The sequence below is a fragment of the Hetaerina americana genome, unplaced genomic scaffold (assembly GCF_022747635.1).
Source record: "Hetaerina americana unplaced genomic scaffold, ioHetAmer1.1.p SCAF_3, whole genome shotgun sequence".
NCBI classification, from domain to species: Eukaryota; Metazoa; Arthropoda; class Insecta; order Odonata; family Calopterygidae; genus Hetaerina; species Hetaerina americana.
This window is the reverse complement of record NW_027286874.1, coordinates 53,582,973-53,599,522: the sequence shown is the minus strand read 5'-3', so window position 1 is coordinate 53,599,522 and position 16,550 is coordinate 53,582,973. Positions and strand designations below refer to the sequence as shown.

The following is a 16,550-nucleotide window of genomic DNA, read 5'->3' as shown; positions in this document are numbered from 1 at the left end:
CATTTTGTCTGTAGTATTATGATTAGGAAATCAACAAACGTGGTGCTACGTATCGGTGGAAAGAGTAACCTTGAGCGTATATTCATGCGCAACCTTTGTTCCACATTTATTGTTTACATTTTTTACATATACAAAATAATACACCGTTACTGCCATAAAAGTTTTACAATATTTCATCCAATTAATTTTAAATATATTAATTCCGAATTAATAGTATTATGGGTTTGAAATAAGCTGTTTGTTTACCAGAACTAATTTTACGTTGGCGGAAGAATATACGCTACGGTAACGAGGCCGACACGAAAACAATAACAACGGAGCCTCACTTCACCAGGAGATTCCATTCACTCTAGAGAAGGCATCGGTCGGGATAAGTTTGGTACACCCCGCGCGCTCAGCTGTGGACAATATTGGAGATATTTTCAGCCAAGTTATACTGGCAGGGATAATATTGTCGGCGGAAGTGAGACACTGTGTGCGTTCGACCAAAATGCCTAGCAAAGAAGAGCTGTGTTTAAGTACGAATGCTGCTTCGGGAACCACGACAGGGGATTCCGATTTCCTGTCCAGGGACATGGAGGAGCTCGTATACGAGATAAAGGAGAATTTACGTTTATCTGGATTCAAAGGGCAACCTTCTTTGCCATCTGCATTTGCTACCGTAGTGAAACACAAGAGGACTAATGCATCCCGTGCCTCTCCCTATAGGTAATTAACCATTAGTGTTCTAATTAGAAATCTTATATTCATCTCTCAACCCAACCTTCGTAAGAAATTCTTTAGATCAACTTTTGTTGTGATGAACGCTTTCTAAATTTTAAAAGTAAAGTAGCCCCGAATATGTAGTCTTCTGGCATGATCCGTGTGTTGTGAATAAACTTGTCTTCAATGTGGGGGTTGCGCGACTGAGATTGATTATGATGGTAAAATATTAAAGTATAAACAAATCTGGTTACGTCCTTGATTTACTGCATTGTAATTTAAGCATCAGTCGTAGTGCGGCACCTCGGGGAGCACGTACGGAATCTTCAGTCATGGCTGTCGTAAATATTTGTTTACATAACACGGAGAACGGCCCCTAATCGTGAATGTAAACGCGTATGGGTCATGCGCATTGTGCTGTGGGTTAATTCGCATATCATTGGTCAATGAAATTGAGGTAGGGAATTGATTATTGCATTTCGAAGTTAAATTAATCTCATTGTTTTTATTTTCTTCTAGAATTCCAGTTAGACCCGGGCCCATGGATGAACCCATAGCAGCCGATTCGTGTAAATCTTGTCTCCGAGGCATTAGCCGAGGGAAGACGAAACAGGATGTAACTGAAGACCCTTATGCAATGCTGCAAGAATTACTTAGGGAAGGTAGCCTGATTAAGGAAGCAGTTAGGAGACTTCAACTTGGGCTTTCTCCCAAGCAACGATATTTCTACGATGAGGACGATGTGTCAACTGTGAACAGCGGAGGAATTCGTGTATGTGACGTTTGAGCAAGAAATCTCAAGAAATTCGTGCTACTATGATGAGTTTTGAGTCAACATTAGAACACTAATTAGCTGACGCACCAATGTATTGACTGTCGCCGGCGTGCAAGTGAACGATGTGTTGTTTACCCTTTAATTCAAGAACTGTTTTCCGGCCTCTTTGGTGTTTTCTTCATGAGCAACTAGCCCGTGATTGATGCAGTTCATAACGCATTTTGACTTTTATGAAGAAAACACGCAATACTCTCGAAAATAAGAAAAATTGGTGTTACCTTTGAAGTAAAATTAATATTGGTTGGCACTTGTAAATTTCTCTTGTTATAAATTTTCGCCTAAAGTGGCATTTTTTTTCAACATTAATGGGCTTTTAAGTCCTTATGTAGAAATTAGACCAATTTCTCCTATGAATCAGACTTTTAAAAAATTATAGCACTTCTCGGTGTTATTTAGGTACATTAACTACATGTGGTATTATGGGAAACGAAGCTTGTCTATGCATGGGCGTGAGACGCACCTGCATATTTGGGTAGTTCGGAATGCATTGGAATTTATGCGAGTGTACATAGTTGATTCATAGAATCTATTGTACATACTTGCACTACGTGTTTAGTTTTTTGTGAAAGTGGTTTGTTTTGTTGACTATGTGAATACGCTTAACAGTGTACGATGATGTTTTGCGATGTCTAATATTGCATTACATTGGTTTTCAAATCGTACCAATACTAATGGAGCAATAGTGCAAATCCAGACTTCAACAAATTATTTGTGTGTGTGTATTCTACATCTGTATGGGTAAACCTAATTGTGTGGTGGAGGAAATACGGCTGTTTTCCTCATTTGGCGTGTATATTGGTGCGAGTGTTTCATATATTATTGTAACATGTAAAGGTGGATACCAGCGGCGTACTCCACATTTCATTATCCTGTTACGCTCTCACTTCTTCAGTAAATGTGCTGCTACTTAAAATCTTGCTTGATGTTTCCTGGCAGCAAGTGATTCCGTGTAGAATGCAAATGGTCTTGATTTTGACTTGTCTCATTAGAGCCATGGCTTAAATCTTGGAAGCAAGGAAGTAGCGTCAGGGTTCTACCACATTTCATACATTCTTGATCTCATACTTTTGTTTTGTCCTCCGTTGTTGTTACTGGAAAGGCATGCCATACTTTAATTATAGCAGGATTCTATTGCTTTTTTGCCGGCAATTCCCTTGTAAGCTGGCTCTTAAAATATTTGTGATATTAGCAATGTTCACATTGAAGCCATTGGTATTAACAAAATCGGTCATAAGTGGCCTCAGGTTGAGTGCTTCGTGCAAGTTTGACCAACTTCTATTTATTTGCTTTTCACATTTCAGGGATTACAATGCATGATGATTGCTTCACTGAAGGTCCATATCATTGGCGATATTGCTCTAGTGTGTTTTTTTTATGATTGTAAGTGTTCGTTTTATATTAAGGAACAAAGCGGACTTGTGTTGATAGAATACATTGAGCGAGTTTGATGTTAATATTATTGTACTTAGTGATTTTGTTTACTGTGCATGTTTTAGTGCATGGAACTTCTCATCTGTTTTCACCGAACGGCATATATAATTAAAAGAAAATACAAGAACTTCCTTCTTTTTATTTATGGAACCCTGAACTAAAAGTAATCCTCGAATGCTACCTAAAATTTAAATTACCACGTTGTTTGAAAAATGTGCGGGCAAGGTATTATTTATTTAAATAGTCAAACAAAGTTTGTAGAAGTTGCTTGGAGACAAATAAACATCTGAGACCGGGAGAGGATTTTACATTTTCTTTATCTTGGAAAATCTGGCCGGCTAAGATAGAAGTGGGAGCAACGCAAGGCGAGCGGCAGTTATTTCGTCGAAAAGCTTTCGCTACTCAGATCTCTACTGTGAGAGTGTACGTCAACATCACGCGACATGGCTTCAATTCATTTGGGAAGGTAAGTTTCTATTCCAAAATGGATTGTACACATTTTATAGTGATAAATGGCGATCATACTCATATCAGTGATGGTCTAGGGGTGGGTTTAATATTTTTTGCTGACTTGTCTATTCATTCTCTGTCTGGGTGTTGCCAGCTTTTATTAATATGCTAGCTGTTCCTTTAACTTCCATTCTAAACATATTTTACAATAACTTCAGTCAATGGTTGCTTTGGTATGCGTAAATAAATTCATTGTTTACTCGCGTTTTTCGTGGCTGCAGGGGTAATTATGATTTCATGAAATGGTGGGGTTGCTTAGTTATTTCTTTGTTTATCGAATAGAACCAGAAATAGCTAGCTATTTTTTGTATCTTGAATGAAATCGTGGTCACTTTCTTATTTTCATACTCCTTGTACTTGAAGTACATAACAGCTATGCATTGTTATTTCCGTTATGCTTCCATGAAAACAAACACTTATTGAGTGTACTGCTTTTATTCAGTGCTCATGTTTACACGACACCAAACGTCCATTGTAACATCATAGTGGGAAGTAGGTGGATTAATTAATTCAGCGAAGCTTCGTGAGTATCAACTTAGAATAGGACTTCGATGGGTTTGCCACGCATCATTTTTCCGCGCCGTTATTTGAATATATCGTTTTTGCGACAGGCGCTCATGGGTACTACTGGCGTTTTGACGAGGCTAATGGATAAGGATGTAATACCATTTAAATGGTTGGTTCTAAATGGCCGAGTAATCATTTGCCGTCCTGCTTGGAAGTAGTTTTCAAATGTTGATATTTTGCAATGTGCCTGCACTTACAAGTTCATCCTGTTAAACATTTCGCCATTTGCATCGGCGCGCCTTGCTTTATGCTCTGTTAATTATGGACGGGCATTTTCGCAAAAGGGATCAAGGACGAATCTCGTGTTTACTTAAAGGTTGGGAGATATTTATTCAGTTCGATGCCCTTACCTACCGGTGACTAGCGAATGATTTACAGCATAGGCAATGACGGTTCACGTAACATTTACCGAGGCCAAAGTGTGAATGATAAACATTAATAAAGAAATTATGATGAAGAATTTTGTGCACATTAAGAAAGATCGTGGTAGATATAATTGTTAGAATTCTCGTAATGCTAATTATTCAATTTTCTCGTTTTACAGCCTCATTTTATGCTGTCATTGTTTACCCGAACTTAGGTGTTATTAATTTTTCAACTGGCTACTTATTTGTAGCGACGACAGGTTTGCAACCTCATCTTATTCAATAGAGTCCATCGACCCCGTGTGCGCATTATCCTACGTTGCTTCATCAAATTGAGGAATGTGCCCACACTGCGACTTTCAAAACTCTAGCCTGGCGCTACATGCAATACAACTTAGTTGCACGCGGCTCTTGATGTTTTCGTACCCAATTCATGTTATTTTGTTTTATTTATTGGGTACTTTTCTAATTAATATCAAATTTGGTTCAGAAACTGTGGTGATTTGTAGTTACTCTCTAAAATTCGTTGGATGTGATAGTCCTACTCTGAAACTAAGGTAACGAATTCTTCTCTACTCCTATTACGTACCTTTGGACTTAAGATAATGCTTATCAATTAATGTGATAACGGTTGTTAGGTTACTTGCTTCTGTGATGTACGCTTTCAGCACTCAGGCGAAGGTTGTAATAAAGACATTCATCAAATATTTGCTGCCCTGGGGTAACGTCATTTAAGGAGTCCTTAGACGCTTTGAAAGATCAACCCCCGACGTCGAATAGTTTTCACTACTCAGATCTATATTGCGAGTGTGTACGTCAACATCACGCGACATGGCTTCAATTCAATTGGGAAGGTAAGTTACTTCAGTAAAATGGACTGAGCACATTATTTAGTGATAAATGGCGGTCTACTCATATAAGTGAAGGTCTAGGGGGTGGGTTTAATATTTTTTGCTGACTTTTCTGTTCATTTTTTTGCCTGGGTTTTGGCAGCTTGTATTAATATGTTCTCTTCTCCTTTAACTTTTATTCTAAACATATTTTACAATTAATTTTATCAGTATTTGCTTCGGAACGCGTAAATAAAGTTATTTTTTACTAGCGTCTTCCTTGGTTGCAGGTTTAATGAAGCGTTGGTCTTCATTGTCTTTCCAGTTATGCTTCCATTAAAACAAACACATATTAAATGTACTGGGTTTTTGCAGAATTGTTATATTTACTCCTCTGCAAGTCACCGCTATTGTTTCTGGCTGGGGGTGAATACATTTACGCAGCAGACTAATTTTACCCGAACATGTAGACCCCGACCGCTGTCGGACAACATTATTCTTATCCCTTATCGTTCGTAGAAAAAATGGAATCTTAAATCTATCTGTTCTACACTTGATCTCTCTCATATTATTGGCATGATCTTGCGTATGTCAGTACAATGGGGCTAATAATACATTTTCAATATCATTGCTAAAGAGACATCCTTCCAATTTCTACTGGAGATTTAATCTGTAATTTAACCTTCGGTGTGTGATTCCCAGCGTTGCTCCTCTAATAATTTTGATACGCTACTAAGTTAGTCATAACAAAGTTTTACAATTCTGGCATCTCGACGCTGCCCGCGATCCAATTCGTTTATCTATCCAACTTCATAAGGATCCCTTATACTTGCGGCATATTCTAAATAAGGCATAACCGGCTATAGATAGCATTTATCCGTGACCTTTTCATCACATTTACCCTGTACTGTTCTAATAAATCCCAATTTTTGTTAGCTTTTCCTGTTTAGACGAGTAGACGTCCGGGAGGGAATTTCTCTTTTACTAAAAATTCATCACTACGTACTTGTTTGAGTTTAATCCTAATTGCCAAGTTTCGCACCAGCGTTGTTTCGCGTTTAGGTCATCTGTTAAAGGTGCTATGTCCTTAGGATCACAGATGTCACGTTTAACTACTGCATCGTCGGTAAATAAACGTATCATACTAGTGACTATGGAGTAAATGTCGTTAGCGTAAAGAAGGAATAATTGAGGTCCAATAAAACTTCCCTGGGGAACCCCTGAAGTATCTTCTCCTGCATTTGAGCTAACTCCATCTATGGCTGCTCTTTGTACCCGACCATTAAAAAAGTCATTAATCCAACCCAGGATATTTTTGTCTATGCCATATGCTTCTAGATTTGTGAGTAGTTGCCCATGAGGTACTTTGATGAAGGCTTTCTTAAAATCTTGAAAAACCGCGTCTACTGAAACAGTTCTCTCTCCCGAAATAAGAATATCATGAACAAAAAGCGCAAGTTGTCTCTCGCAGGATCTACCCTATCATAAACCTTACTGATTTTCCATCAATAACTCCTGACTGAACTCGAAACGTCTCACGATGGAACTAGCAATTACGAGTATATGTTACATGACCTTGCATTATATGGATGTGAGGAAAATAAGTCTGTAATTGCTCGGTTCCTCCCGGTCACCATTTTTAAATATTGCTGTTACGTTAGCTGTTTTCAAATCTCGGGGAACCTTGTGATCTATTAGCGACTTCTTAAATATGATTTCTAGATGAGGTACCATTTCCGACGATAGTTTTTTCATAAATACGAGCGGGTATTTGATCGGGCCCGGATAATTTATTAGGCTTAGTATTTTTCAGCAAACGATCTATGCCATAATGTGGGATTTCAATTTTGGGAATCGGTTGCCCGGCATGATTTGGTTATCTATCGGAGACATCCATTGATGCTTTGGTGAAGATGCTTTCAAAGTGTTCAATTCAGGATCCTGTCAAGGCGAATGATTTTTATAATTTGAAAATTGTTCCACTATAAAACATTGTATTCGTTCAACAAGAATAAGAACATAATGGTAATATATGGAATAATCTATGAGGTTTCACCAAATTGTTGGCACTATTATCAGAGCATGTTTGACTTCAACTTTTCCGGAAATGATTCTGATACCGGAAGGAACAAAATCAATTGTGGGCCTCCAAACATTTAAAAGACTTGAATTCCGAGCACACATATTCCAGAAATGAGCGCGTCTTAACTAGATAGCGTGCGGTTACTAGGAAAGCGGGTATCCGTCTAAAAAGAAGGTTACAAGGGAGACTAAGTGATGTAGAAATGTTCATTGCTATTAAGTTTTTTTGGACTTTGAGAAATTTATAAGTTCCAAATTACCCTCGTAGGACTGATCCCTCTGGTGAAATCCTAAAAACGAGAATGTGGCACTTGCAGTTTTAGATGAGATAGATTAAAACTACTGGTTTCAAATAAAATCATATTGTCCACTCTTCTCGCATTGAATTGGCCATATTTTCCACACCGTGTGCCATTACTTTTATAATAGCACACCTTGCTGATGCCATGGTCGGTTAAATAAAGAGAAGTGGAAATTTGCGGAGTGATTTTATTTTACTAGCGTGAAAATATTCCCTCAAAGTAGACCACAATTAGGTATTTATTCCCTCGCACAATTCGCGATTGTTTAAGAAATGAGGTTAAGAACCCCATCAGCAATTTTCAAGGAAATAAACTCTAAATTAAAACCCCAACCCCAAGGAGGATAGTTCTCTAAAATTCCTATGCCACAGGCATCCGTGGCGGGTTCGCAGGGTAAACGCAGTTGCTGTATTTCACGTAGTTGGCTTCTCGTAGAACATTCTGCTAGTACTAGGGATTCTTACGAAGAGACTTGATTTCTTGATTAGAATAAGAGTACCTATATACGCAAAAAATGAGAGAAAAAAGAATGCGCATAGAAAACTTGGCGAAGTTAATTCAGTTTATCCCAAAACTTGGAACCCAAGAGCAGAAGAGAAGGATTTAGGAATAAAAACTCTCTTTGTGTCTTCCTTCCACCGTTTAATGTCCTCTTAAACAGCTGCCAGTTATGTCACACATCCCGCACAAAAATTAAAACAAACTACTCTCCCCTGTGCTGCGCAGTGCACCATGGAGCCGCCACGGTGACTGCGGAGAAAAGTCCATGATCTTTGCAGCTTCAAATTCCCAGGCGACCTCGTACAGTGGCTGCGAACTAACGCCTTGAAGGCTATAAAAGCAGTGCCCATTTCAATCGATTGCTTTTCTCCTTTTGAAGCAACATTTCGGTTTTGATAATGGGATCAGAAGGTCGCAAAAATGAAGTCTCGATCACGCGTTACAAAGAATTAAAAAATCAGTTATACTAATCAGGGTATGATAATCAGTATTAAACATATGAAAAGTTAATACTCGGAGTGTTTCGAAGCAGCCTTCCAAGTTATCTTGTTAACTTCCGATTTTCTCTTTGGTAGTTCTTTGCGCTTGTGTCTCTTGCTTCTTCTAACTTATCTTTGGACTCCCTCCGAAATATTTCCCTTCTATGGTTCCTTCAATTATGGTCCACGGTACACTATCGTACCAATTAGAGATGAGACCATTTACCTTTCCTCTTCTTCATGCGACTGCCTCAAGCTTCTCGCGCAACTCCATCTTCGTACTACTTACTTTTTCATCTGTTACTCGGTCTGTCAATTTAATTTTTGGACATACTTCTTAAGGAACACATTACCCTTGATTTTAATCTTCCCTTTGCCGTTACAATGGTCCTGGCGCTAAGAAAAAATCTCGAGTATACGAAAGAACTTTCTTTAAGCTCAGACAATTATTATTCGTCTTTATCAAAATACCGTCGACAGAGAACCTCTGCGTGCGGTATTCTCCATTGCTTCCCTCATCGCTAGTGTATTTTTATAGTACAACATAACATTTTTCCACTTGTTTAAGCGTTCTAGAATTTTATTTCAATTATTCTCCTTACTTCGATCATAGAGGTTTACCTCAATATTACATTAATACCTTCACCCTCCCATGGACTACAACCTTGACGTGATTTAAGGGCTTGTGCTTTCCGATGACCCCTAGAGCTGTGCTGGCGGGAGTTGTGAAATTTGCTCAAGGAAGGGTCACCCATGCCAGATATATCGAAGGTTAGGAACCATTCTAAAGGTAGTCCACGCAGCGTCTGTTCCTCAGTGAGGCGGCTGCAAAGGCGTCTGACCCCAGTAGGGCGGCCATTGAGTGATGGTGTCACATTAAAAACACTATTGCGGAGGGCAATGGGAAACCACCTCGATTATCATTCCCAAGAATAGTATAATGATGGACACTGTAGAATATGAGTCCTGGCAACTACGGGACTCGGCCCAATCGGTCCTGTGTCGTGCCCAGCAGCGTAAGAGGCAAGGCTTCCGCGGTCGTCATCTCACGAAACACTTGTGAAGGAAAAACGACCTCAGCAGAACAGAAGACTCAGAAGAAAAATACCAAATTAGTTAGAATAGGAACATGAAATGTTAGAACAATGTTGAGGACAGGAAAATTAGAGAATATTAAGCGAGGGATAGGAAAGAGGAAATATAGATATTTTAGGTTTATGCGAGGTGAGATTGAATGATAGGGGGGATAACTGGAGTGAAAGTTATAGAATAATCTAGTCGTGTAGGATACAATCAGAACGTATTTGCTTGTTTCGTAGATTCTACATCTACTTAATACCCCGCAAGCCGCCGCAAGGGCGTGTGGCGGGGGGTGTTAGGACACCACCCGTAATTTAGAAAAGAAAGAGAAAAAAAAACGCATGCAATAACCACAAAATCATATATAAAAAAAAAACTTGGCATAAATTCATGCATGAACACTTACACCCCACACGCATGCAAACACTCAATCTACATCTTAAATACAAAATCATATATAAAAAAAACTTGGCATAAATTCATGCATGAACACTTACACCCCACACACATGCAAACACTCAATCTACAAATTACATACACATGCACCTGAAAGTATACCTAACATCTCTATAGTGTTTAATTTTGTTCCGACTTGTAAATTCAACGTTTTTAATATTTCTAAAGTGACTTCGGTTTCTTGCTATTATGATTTCTGATTGTTCGGGGAAAGAATGAGTATTTGTACCTATCTGTCTTGGAATCTATCTCCCTTAGTTTATCTTTGTGGTCTGATCTACCTAAGTAGTGTGGGGCCATTATAATTCCTTCAGTGTCATAGTTAAACTCGTTTGTTCTGAACCTTTCTAAAAGTCTAAGCCTCGCTTGTTCTCTCCGCACTTCAAGTTGTTCCCAGCCTAAATCCCCTAAGAGACCTGTCACACTTGTGTTCTTATCATAACAATTTTTAACGAATCTAGCGGATTTTCTCTGGACTTTATCTAATTCTTTTTGCCAAATTTTCTCCCACGGATCCCAAATACTTGCGGCATATTCCAAATGAGGTCTAACTAGAGCAAAATAACACCTCTCTTTAACTTTTTCATTACATTTCCCCACCACCCGTTTAATGAAGCCAAGTTTCTTTAAAGCTGATCCGCATATTGTCCTGATATGTGCTCCCCATGAAATGTGTGGTGTTAGGACAACCCCCAAACATTTTACTTGATTTGCCGCAGTCAATACTGAACCCTCTATTTTGTAGTTTATATCCTGTTCCTCGCTTCCTTTATTCCAAAATTTCAAAACTGCGCATTTATCTATATTAAGTGTTAATCCCCATTTATTGCACCATTCCGAGATATTGTCTAAGTCTCTAGAGAGTAGCTCGCGATCTAGTTGGCTCCTTATTTCCCTGCATATCACCGTGTCGTCAGCAAATAACCTTAGATTGCTACTAACGTGTGTGCTTAAGTCATTTATGTATATTAAGAACAGAAGAGGCCCTATTACACTTCCCTGGGGGACGCCCGAAGTTACATCTCTATCGGTTGAGCACAACCCATCTATGACTACTATTTGTTTGCGGTTTGACAAGAAGTCTCTAATCCAATTAATTATTTTCTCATTGATCCCATAGTATTTAAGTTTATGTAACAATTTATTGTGTGGGACTTTGTCGAAGGCTTTTTTGAAATCCAGGAATACTGCATCGACTTGTGTGTTGTTTTCTCCCGATCTAAGTATATCGTGAATGAAGAGACCAAGTTGTGTTTCGCAAGATCTGCTTTTCCTAAATCCGTGCTGGTTGTGGATTAGTATTTTCCTACTATCAAGAAATCTCATAATGTTAGTGACAATAATGTGTTCCAATATTTCGAAAAGACGTTTTATAGAGTGAATTGGGAAAAACTCGTGAGTATATGGCAGAATATAGGAATAGATTGGAGGGACAGGAGGCTAATCCGCAACCTGTACATGTTTCAGTCTGCTCAGGTGTGAGTGGGGAACGGGGAGTCCGGATGGGCAGTGTTAGGAAGAGGTGTAAGGCAGGGTTGCCCATTATCACCGTTGCTGTTTAACCTGTATGTAGAGGAAATGATTAAAGAGGCATGGGAAGATCTGTAGGTAGGAATGAAAGTCGGCGGGGAACCCGTAAAATCAGTTAGAATTGCTGATGACCAAGCTTTAGTTTTTCAGTCAGCCAAGGGGCTGCAAGCACTGATGAGTGAATTGTAAAGTCAGTGCAATAGAAATGGGATGAGGATAAATAAAAATGAAACATAGGTAGGAAACGATTTTCCAGAAAGAGAAAGGAAAGCTTAACATTAAGTTAGGAGGGCAAAAACTAGAGCAGTTGGAAAAGTTAACGTATCTCGGAAGTGTTTTGGACCAACACGGTCAAAGTAGTAGGGACGTAAGGAGAAGAATTGCACTTGGCAAAGGGGCTTTCACAAGGAGAAGGGAGTTGATGAGAGGGACGTTGAGTAAGGATATTAAGAAAAGACTCGTTCATCTTTGATATGGAGCGTAGCTATCTACGGTGCGGAAACGTGGTCACTGAAGCAGGAGGATAGGCGTAGACTCGAGGCTTTTGAAATGTGGGTATGGAGGTGAAATTAATCGAAAGGAAAACAAATGAGGAAGTGCTAGGCACGGTGGGCGATGAGGGGTTTGTTGGGAGAAACCCTATGGAGGCAGGAAAAATGGATGCAGGGCATATTGGTCGGTAGTGGGATGTTGAAGACTGTAATAGAGGGGAGCATGTTAGGCAAACAAGGAAAGGGAAGGAACAGGATAGGCATGTTGGACGGGATGAAGGGAGGAAGGAAATACACAGAGATGAAGACGTACTTGTTGTAGAGTAGGATGTTGGGTTGTGTTTTATTAGGAATTGCAAAATATTTTTTTGGTGGATGTGTCCCATCCAATACCTACCTTGACCGGTAGATTACCTACTAAAAAAACTTTATTGCTCCATCTCTATTATTTTCTCGCCTTGTGACAAACGTGAATCGTTTTGCTAGTTACTTGAGTAACTTTTATAATTTTCCAAGTTTTACCCTTAAATTTCTTGTTCTATTTGCGACTAAAATTTCATCTGTGTGATACCTCACTAGCCGCCACGTGAGCGTGTTTTGTGGATTTAAGTAGCTAAAAACCATCCTGAGTCTGTGAGCAATAATATGTCTTCTAAAAAAATGTAATGAAGAAATATAAATTTCCGATTGCAATTCTTGAATTGAAAGACCTAGTTATTTGTTGTGTTTGCATATCGTGCTTATGTGGGGAAGAAGGATACATCATCGTGCTGCACACCCGAATGATTCAAAATGCCGGTATCACACGAGCCACCGCCAAGGTCTATTGCAGGTAGTAATTCAACTCTAGTCATGGACGCTGTATTTTTAGAGATTGCTAAATGGTGAGAACTATCTCAGAAATTCCCCATCATACGTTTCTGATTTTATCTGGCTGCAATTTTCTATAAATATAGCGGCTTTTGAGTGATGATTGAAGTAAAATTACTTCAATAGATCCTATATCATATAATCATTTCGAAAAGTTCTTTAGTTTAGGATATTTTTGAAGGATATCCCCATGTTCGAATTTTTTTGGGTTAGTATTCCATTAGATAGCAATTGATTACAATGTAGTTGTTTCTATCACGGAGAGACTTAAAATCTAAGTGCTACCATTTTTTAGGATCACATGGTAAGAAAATAGGGATAAAGTCATGTGTAAAAATGGAAAACATGAGAAATATTGTTTGCTCCTCATGAATTCCTGATGACTTGAGTGCCATTTTTGTCCCAATCGCCTAGTCCCACCCATTCGTTGTGTTGCCACCATCCAACGGTGGTAGCAACACAACAGATTAAAGAGCACCCCGTAGCCCATTTGAGTTGGGACTTCAGTCTGTGTACAGATAAGTTGATACGTATGCTAATTTCAATGCTCATTCATTGCCTTAACGCTTTGTTTTTTCAATGATCTAACGTGAAAGTAATTGGGGAGCAGATATGTAATATGTAGTCAGATAATTTTGAGGTCAGCGTGGTAGCCTGGGAGTACTTGCTTTCGAATGGTGACGGTATGTTTAACTTTGAGTGATTGACGTTCTTTTCCTCCTTAACACACTTTAAGGGGCAGGTCGCCACCACGAATAAGTTGAACGCCTCGTAGGACTTGAGGTGAATCTTGCCCTCAGTATTTAACTGCCTTTCGGCACTAGATCCAGGGCTTAATCATAAGCTCGAGACAAGCAATAGGCCCATCACGTGACAGGACCCCAAATGGTCCAAATGAGCTGAAAATAGAATGATTTTAGGTTTATTTTTTAAATCAGTGATTGCGTTATTCTATACACATTCTGGCCATACGATACAAGTATTTTCTGACGGATTATGTTTCTGTTCACTTTTAATATTGTAACAACAGGAGCAGAAATGAAAATTCATGACGTAGGAATTACTGATTTACATCAACATAATGTAGTTATATCTTGAGCAACATTGAACTTAGGACAGGTTGCACACGAAATGAAATTAACCGGAGGAAGACTCCAAAAGTAATAATTATTTTAAAGAGAAAAGTCGATACTTGGACAGCAGCAGTTATTACGCAGGTCTTAATGAGCTTAAACTTTTTTTTATACTTAAACTTAGTCTTGATAATCTTATACAGCTGGAGCTGTCAGTGGAAAATAAATAATTCACAATGTCTCTCAGCGAAAGATATGAGGTGAAGAAGAAATTCGTCTCACGACCGGGTGCGCAGTGGTTCAATGCATACTTGATGTCAAATAGTAATTCCGTCGTGATAAATTCGTCAGCGTAAAACTTTCACTCTTAACTCTGTAGGAAAAATTAGAATTCAGTACGGTATGCGCTGTTCGAAGGAATGCACTGCGTAATTATTTTCCATGATGAGATGGTGGCAGCAGCCCTTTGGCGAGCTCTGCCGTCCCTCACTTGAATCTGGTCTTCTTTAAAGGCTAGTTATTGCGTATTGTTAGCGGCAAGAGTCATTTTTTTGTGATAAAATTGCTAATCAGCCTCACTTTTACGCAACATCACTGTGAAAATGATCTCATTATCCCCGCCTTCTCCGTTACGCACTCATTCCCTCTCTCGCTTTCCTCAAAAGAGGACAACTGTTCATTTTTTGTAATCGGACATTGGTTTATATCAACTTCAGTATCTCCTCTGCTCGTTCAAAGCTCGGTTTTTGCAAGAGTGAGTATTGGAATATATTTTCTCGTGTATATTGATATTGTGTCTGCATGATCATGTTATTCAGTTCATTTATGAATAACGAATAAAAATGCAAGATACACCATTTGTTTAGGATTAGGATCATGAATTTAAACTGTTCTTCGCTGACTCAGTTTTGAGGTATCCGTGACAGACGTGTCAACATTCTGTTTTTGCTCAGTTTAATTTTCCATTTAGATTAAGTACCTCGAAGTTAATAGAGAATCTATGGAACGCGAATCGACTAAAAATGTCATAAATCCTTGTCGTTTTTCTTTCTTTTTTTGACACTCTTTTTATCCATCATCGTTGATGACCTTATGGTTTCTTTGTCAGGCGCCAATTGAATTTGTCAGAAATGAGAAACAGTACTTGCTAGAAAAATGTGAATGAATCAGAACTAATCGGAAGGGAGTCACACAAAGTCAACGTTTATGACATACATATTTGACACCCGAACCGGCTGGTTTTCTTCGCCTTCCCATTCCACTTGAAAGTCGTACTCGTGAATGATTTTGAAATATCGGCGAGTGTATTGATTTAAATTGGTAGAATTAAAAGGCTTGGGGTGTGTTCCATATGAATTTGGAAATTTTCGCAATTTCATGTGGCGCACACCTCAACCGGCTCCACCTTAATTTGGTTTCGCAGTAGACTTACACTCCAATTCATGGGGAGGAGACAATCTAGGGGAAACGGAAAACATTTTTCCTCCAAAATTCTCGCCTCTCCGCGGATTGGAATGTAAACTTGAAAAAATTCCTCGGCAGGTCGTATATGAAAGTGTGACAGATTACCCGTTAAGGCTAATCTTTAAGAGTCTTTATTAATTGCTGCGTAACAAGTGCCCAGTCTTACACTTAAGTTAACGTTTGAACCTATCTATAGAGTTTATACTGAAGTAGTTAAATTACATTGAATCTGTTTCGGCTCGCCCTTATTGGTATTTCTCCCAACGTGGAAATCCTTAATCAAGTATCCCATTCATACTCGGTGTAAAACATATGCTGGGGGTAGACAAAATGGCATGAGAAAATATCGCGGTAGATCATGCATGCCAGATACAAGTATTGATGACACCAAATAGAAGACACGTTGCCATAATCATATGACTTAAGGGACAAATCCTGAGCAGTTCTCGTCAGAAACTTTATTTGTATGTATTTGTCTGGGTTACCGTAAGTTCTAATTCTTTGCATGACTTTATACATGCTCGCATAAATTTGCATGACTAATTGGTGGTATGATCCAACATTTTACATAGGAACCAACATCGTGCTGGGTTTAGGATTTATATATTTTGTGCTTTTTGTTTGCTGTAAAATTCATCTGTGAATAGGATTACAACTCAGTCATCCGCTTTCAGGAAAGGGCTGATACTGGTCCGTACAACGTGGTAGCTGATCCCCACTCCGAATTGCAGTGGACGCTACTAATATAATGGAAATCTAATCATGGGAAATATACCATTACAATATATCCATATAGTTGCCCGCAAGGTTGTGTGCAAAATTAATAGGTTCCAAAAATATGCACGTTGAAATCATTTGATAAAGAATTTGAAAGTTGAAGAGGCATCAAAATTTAATGACTCGCAACTCGTAGGTTCTTTATTCTTGGGGATATTTATTGAGTCCAATGATAAATGGAGCGAATAAGTATATGGAATGGAAT

At 38.8% G+C, this 16,550-nt stretch overlaps 2 protein-coding genes across 2 annotated transcripts in view; both read left to right on the top strand.

Annotated features, from left to right (window-relative positions):
• Nucleotides 1-339: 339 nt before the first annotated feature.
• Nucleotides 340-3,095, top strand: LOC139690786 (uncharacterized). The gene is made up of 2 exons (XM_071588348.1): nt 340-708; nt 1,222-3,095. The coding sequence occupies exons 1-2, from the start codon at nt 491-493 to the stop codon at nt 1,487-1,489; spliced, it is 486 nt and encodes a 161-aa protein (XP_071444449.1). The 5' UTR covers nt 340-490; the 3' UTR covers nt 1,490-3,095.
• Nucleotides 3,096-3,395: 300 nt separating this feature from the next.
• The window catches only part of Dip-C (dipeptidase C), a 301,266-nt gene continuing 288,111 nt past the window's right edge, over nt 3,396-16,550 (top strand). Inside the window, exon 1 of the mRNA XM_071587368.1 lies at nt 3,396-3,434. Coding sequence (XP_071443469.1) covers nt 3,412-3,434 — 23 coding nt within the window. The 5' untranslated portion in view covers nt 3,396-3,411. The remainder of the gene's footprint in view (nt 3,435-16,550) is intronic.